Source organism: Mercenaria mercenaria, chromosome 9 (assembly GCF_021730395.1).
Source record: "Mercenaria mercenaria strain notata chromosome 9, MADL_Memer_1, whole genome shotgun sequence".
NCBI classification, from domain to species: Eukaryota; Metazoa; Mollusca; class Bivalvia; order Venerida; family Veneridae; genus Mercenaria; species Mercenaria mercenaria.
In genome coordinates, this window is record NC_069369.1 from 73885807 (window position 1) to 73892136 (window position 6330).

Here is a 6330-nt window from a genome sequence, read left to right on the forward strand (position 1 = left end):
AGTACCAGAGGCACACACTGAGACATTACAAATTACTGTCAGAATACGAGTTGAGCCAGTACATTATTACTGTACTGCCAAAAAAATGAAATGATAAGAGTAAAACGCACATACTTATAAGCACCTTCGTCTTGTTTTAAGCGAAAATATTGTAAATATTGTAATTTGCAGGTGAAACGATGTTCTTACAGCAGTTATTGTTCTAAAAATTGTACTAATTCTAAAATGTACCAGTTTTCTCGAGAGCTTGAAAGTTTTGGCATTCAGTAATGTTTTAATCATAAAATCTTCCAGTAGCTTTACTGCCTGGATATAAAATCTGCCAGTACTTTACTGGTACCCCAAAAATTATCTGGGGCACTGACTACACTTTTGTCAGTAAGAAAATTTCTTCTGAACATAATCCAAAGATAAATTATGTACTATTACTTAATATTGTTTCTATTTTGCAGGAGAAAAACATCTTTGGACAGACATAGACAACAAGGCTACCTTGGTGATGTGGTGTCATTATTCAGACTTGATGAATTCAAGACATTTTTCTGCGTCTCCAGGGTGTCAGTGGAAAGTTTGATAGGTTACATAGCAGATGTGTGTAATGAAAAAAGATATAACAGGTATTTTGGTACGCCGCTCCTCTGGAGGCTCTCCACAGATACCTTTAGAAGACCGTGTTTTAATGATGCTCTGGTTTATGGCAAGTTTAGATAAGTACTCCGCATTAGCAGACATATTTGGTGTGAGCGAAAGTACAGCTTCATCTGCCATAAGAAACTTATTAAAGTTCACCCAGGAACAACTTGTTGATAGGGTAATTACATGGCCAAGCAATGACGAACTTCAAGAAATACAGGATATGTATGAAGAACTTAAAAATTTCCCAGGAGTGGTTGGAATGATAGATGGCAGCCATATTAAAATAAAGAGACCATCTGTTAGGGGAATTGATTATTATAACTGCAATAATCAGTACAGTGTTGTGTTACAGGCAGTGGTAAGGGAAGACATGAGGTTTATAGATGTCTTTACTGGCTATCCGGGTAAGGTTTATGATGCTAGGGTATTCAGAGAATCCCCCTTGTATCAGACTGGTCAAGAACGTTGCGGAAATGGACATATTTTGGGTGACTCAGCCTATCCTAACATTTCATGGCTGTTAACACCATTCAGAGACAATGGTAGGCTTACTGAAGCACAGAAGCGTTATAATAATGTCCACGCAGCCATTCGAAGCACAGTCGAACGTGCCTTTGGTTTGTTAAAGGGTCGATTTACAAGACTTCAAAGAATTGATCAGAGAAACATCGAAACAATTGTACAAACAGTTCTCACAGCATGTGTTCTTCATAATATCTGCATTATGAATAATGATGACTTTGAAAACTTGCTAATAGAAGATCAAGTACCGATGGATCCTAATATTGTAAACATGCTTGACCAAGATCAGGAAGCTGCAGCCAGGAAAAGGTTAGATATAGCTCGAAGGTTATAAAATATAAGACTTGGAAGACAACAAATTCTATATTCACAAGTAAATTCGATGAATTGGTATCCCCCGCCGAAAGGGTTTGTGGTGAGGAATGGCAAAAAAATATATCCGGCAAAAAGTTAAGGATGTTAATAAGAAGCAAATAATTTCATTAGTCAAAATCAATTTAACAGAAAACAAATGTTTAATTAAAGAGTACATAATAAATGTATGATACTTTGATCCTGACTAAAGAATTTATTTTGAATGGGATATGCTTACTGTAATAAGCTTAGCTTTTAAAATTAAATGCAGTTAATTGAAATATGAGCTTGAAGTTTAACTGGAACGAAATATTGTCTTTGAGTGGTTTGGCACCAGGTGTTGTTGTTAAACATGTACATTTGAACTTAAAAAAAACGTATGTCCTTATGAGAACACTGGTAAGATATCTTGAACATGACTGAGGGCAAGGCTTGTGCAGTCACAACTTAACATGTTGAACGTTTCAACATTTAAAAAAAAAAAAAAAAAATGGAAATATACATATGTATATATATTTATTTTTTAAGGGTGTGGGGGTGCGGGGGAACTGGAGAGGAAACAAAATTTCACATGTTGATTATAAATATTGATGGAAAATTAAAAATGAAAAACAAGAGGGTCATGATGACCCTGGATCACTCACCAGAGTAATATGAGCTACACGTTTCTAATGTCAAACTGATGATTTTTAGAAATTTTTTGGAAGATTTTCCGATGTACAATCAAGTAACCCCTGGGGCGGGGCCAATTTTACCCCGGGGGTCATGATTTGAACAAAGTTCGTAGAAGTCTACTAGGAAATGTTACATATAAAATATCTAAGATCTAGGCCTTCTGGTTTATTTTTAGCAAATTTATGAAGATTTCCCTATGTACAATCAAGTAACCCCTGGGGCTGGGTCAATTTGACCCTGGGGGGGTCAAGATTTGAACCAATTTTGTAGATGTCCACTAGGCAATGCTACATGTCAAATATCTAAGCTCTAGGCCTTCTGGTTTATTTTTAGAAAATTTTGAAGATTTTCCAATGTACAATCAAGTAACCCCTGGGGCGGGGCCAATTTTACCCCGCGGGTCATGATTTGAATAAAGTTTGTAGAAGTCTACTAGGAAATGTTACATATCAAATATCTAAGATCTAGGCCTTCTGGTTTATTTTTAGAAAATTTATGAAGATTTCCCTATGTACAATCAAGTAACCCCTGGGGCTGGGTCAATTTGACCATGGGGGGGTCAAGATTTGAACCAATTTTGTAGAGGTCCACTAGGCAAAGCTACATGTCAAATATCTAAGCTCTAGGCCTTCTGGTTTATTTTAAGAAAATTTTGAAGATTTTTCTATGTACAATCAAGTAACCCCATGGGGCGGGGTCAATTTGACCCCGGGGGTCACAATTTGAACAAATTTTGTAGAAGTCTACTAGGCAATGCTACATGTCAAATATCTAAGATCTAGACCTTCTAGTTTATTTTTAGAAAATTTTTGAAGATTTTTCTATGTAAAATCAAATGACCCCTGGAGCGTGGTCAATTTTGACCCAGGAGGTCATGATTTGAACAAATTTTGTAGAGGTCCACTAGGCAATGCTACAAATGAAATATCTAAGCTCTAGGCCTTCTGATTTATTTTAAGAAAATTTTTAATGATTTTCCTAAGTAAAATCAAGTGACCCCAGGGGCGGGGTCAATTTTGATCCCAGGGGTCATGATTTGAACAAATTGTGTAGAGGTCCACTAGGCAATGCTACATGTGAAATATCTAAGCTCTAGGCCTTCTGGTTTATTTTTAGAAAATTTTGAAGATTTTTCTATATACAATGAAGTAACCCCATGGGGCGGGGTCATTTTGACCCTGGGGGTCATGATTTGAACAAATTTTGTAGAAGTCTATTAGGCAATGCTACATGTCAAATACTTTAGATCTAGGCCTTCTGGTTTATTTTTAGAAAATTTTTGAAGATTTTCTTATGTAAAATCAATTGACTCCTGAAGCGGGGTCAATTTTGACCCCGGGGGTCATGATTTGAACAAATTTTGTAGAGGTCCACTAGGCAATGCTACATGTGAAATATCTAAGCTCTAGGCCTTCTGGTTTATTTTTAGAAAATTTTTGAAGATTTTCCTATGTAAAATCAAGTGAACCCTGGGGCAGGGTCAATTTTGACCCTGGGGTCATGATTTGAACAAATTTTGTAGAGGTCTACTAGGTAATACTACATGTGAAATATCTAAGCTCTAGGCCTTCTGGTTTATTTTTAGAAAAATTTTGAAGATTTTCCTATGTAAAATCAAGTGACCCATGGGGCGGGGTCAATTTTGACCCCGGGGTCATGGTTTGAACAACTTTAGTAGAGGTCCACTAGGCAATGCTACAAGTCAAATATCTAAGCTCTAGGCTTCTGGTTTTTGAGAAGAAGATTTTTAAAGATTTTCCTATGTAAAATCAAGTGACCCCTGGGGCGGGGTCAATTTTGACCCTGGGGTCACCCCGGGTGACCAAGGCAAGTGGGCGACCAGGTGTGGGTGCGCAACTTCACATGTTTATAATAAATGTTCACAGAAAAGAATGAAAGAAATCTAATGAAATTCTGCCAAATGGCAAGTTTGTTATGTACAAATATGTGGATTTTTAGACAATTAAAGGGCAATAACTCTGCAGTTACAAAAGAAATCCATACGAAATTGTGTGTGCACAACCACATTATAGTGCTCTAAATTCTGTTAAAGTTTCATAGTTCAAGGTCAAATATATCAAAAGTTATGATGCAGAAATTGCCATATTTATAGTACCCTATATAGTTAACACTAGAAATTTCTAAGGGCCATAACTCTAGTGTTACTTGGGCAATCTGACTGAAACTTGACGGGCCGCAAGAACTCATAGTGGTGAACAGGTATATGAAGTTTTAAATAAATATTCCCAACCATTTCCTAGATATGGCTCCGGACGGACGGACGGAAAGACGGACGGACGGACGGAAAGACGGACGGAAGGACGGACGGACGGACAACGCCAAAACTATATCCCTCCGACTTTCGTCGGGGGATAATAAAACCACAATATCCTGTGTAACTTGATAGCTAATTTGCAAGCATATTGAAAGTTGTTTAATTGTTGGAAAAAAATGAATATATACTTAAGTACTGTTCACAATTTACTGATGAAAAGATTATTATATATTCTGTGAAAAAGAAAAGCAGACTAGTATACAGGCATATTTGTATAAAAGCTTCTTGTATATGAACCCAAAGCCATCTTATTCATTACACCCAAGTAACAGTTTGTAAAGCCTAAAGATTTAACTTTAAAGCTTTTCTGAGGAGACCATTCTAATTATGTAATATGTTGTAGTATATAAAAATTGTCATTAAATTCCAGTTATCCACCTTAAATGGACTGTATTGTTATTGTTCAGTTACTTCCCAGGAACTAGTGTTAGGAAAATACATGCCTCTCAACTTAAAATGAAGCGTTTTAAAAGTACTCCTTATTTGCCCCATGTGGTTCTGGGACGATCTATGTATGAAAAGAATTGGAACCACTGCCTTACCCTTGCATGATAGTAAGAGGCGACTAATAGGGTCTTAACACTTGGTTTTGCTGTTACTCTGTGATTCCAGCAGGTATACAAATTTTGATTCCATACCTCATGTTTTTATTTCGATGTAAATGAGATGTGGAACCAAAATTTGTAGTACTGTTTGGCGCCATATAACCTATACTGTGTTGTTGCGCCGTAAAACCCAAATAAATAAATAAATTATTTGACCAGTTGAGCTACTCCAATCAACATTTCCCAATTACTGATGCTTGCTTGGTTCACAGCTTACCAATATCAGTATCTCCTACGGTAAATACTGCAGAGAACATAAACTTGCAATGAAAAACCTAGAGTCAGACCAGTACTGTGCATATTGGCACTCCTCCATAAAAGCTGCTTATATAGCCTAATAAAAAATAAAAGAAAAAAAGACTCATATCAAGACAATAGGGTTGTATAAAACATTTTATTTACTCTGAAATGGGAAACGACAACAAAATAAAATTTGAACATAACTATCAATGGAAACAAAAACAACAGAAACAAAAACAAGATGGCCCTAAAGGCCCTGTATAGCTCACCTGAAAACTTTACTGCTACTTTCTTAACCAAGACAAACATTCTAACAAAAGTTCATGAAGATCAGTTAGAAATAGGGCTTCTAAAGTGTGCACAAAGATTTTCTATGATGTGATCTACTAACCTAGTTTTATACTGCACAAGACCAGACTTCAAATTTGACACAGATTTCATAGAAATTAATATACCAAGAAAGTTTAATGAAGACCAGGAAGAAAAAGAAGCCTTAGAAGTGTTTACAAAGTGTTTTCTAAGACTTGACTTAGTGATCTACTTTTTGACTGCACACGTCCAAGTTTCAATCATTTTATAAAGAAACATTTTCTGACAAAATTTCATAAGGATCAGGTGGAAATGTGTCCTCTAGAATGTTAACAAGGTAGCAGTATAATTTGAACCAGTGACCTAGTTTTTGACTGATCATGACCCACTTTTGCACTTGGTCTAAATTTTAAAGACAAACATTAAATTTTAGTACAATCGGGTCGAAGATGTGGGTTCTAAAGTGTCAAAGTATTTCCATGATTTGACCTAGTGACCTAGTTTTAGACTGCTCATGACCCAGTTTCAAACCTCGCCCAAATTTTATAGAAATGAACATTTTGACCAAGTTTCATGAAGATCAGTTGAAAAAATATGTCTTCTAGTGTTAAAGTATTTGACCTTGTGACCAACTTTTTGACCGCACTTGACCCT

The 6330-nt window shown here is 36.1% G+C and overlaps 1 protein-coding gene across 1 annotated transcript; it reads left to right on the forward strand.

Annotated features, from left to right (window-relative positions):
- The first annotated feature begins 226 nt into the window (after positions 1-226).
- On the forward strand, positions 227-5592 carry LOC123548132 (uncharacterized). Its single transcript, XM_053551709.1, is given in 2 exon segments — positions 227-603; positions 605-5592. Coding segments are annotated over 2 exon segments (1074 nt in total). The 5' UTR covers positions 227-417; the 3' UTR covers positions 1493-5592.
- The last annotated feature ends 738 nt before the right edge of the window (positions 5593-6330 follow it).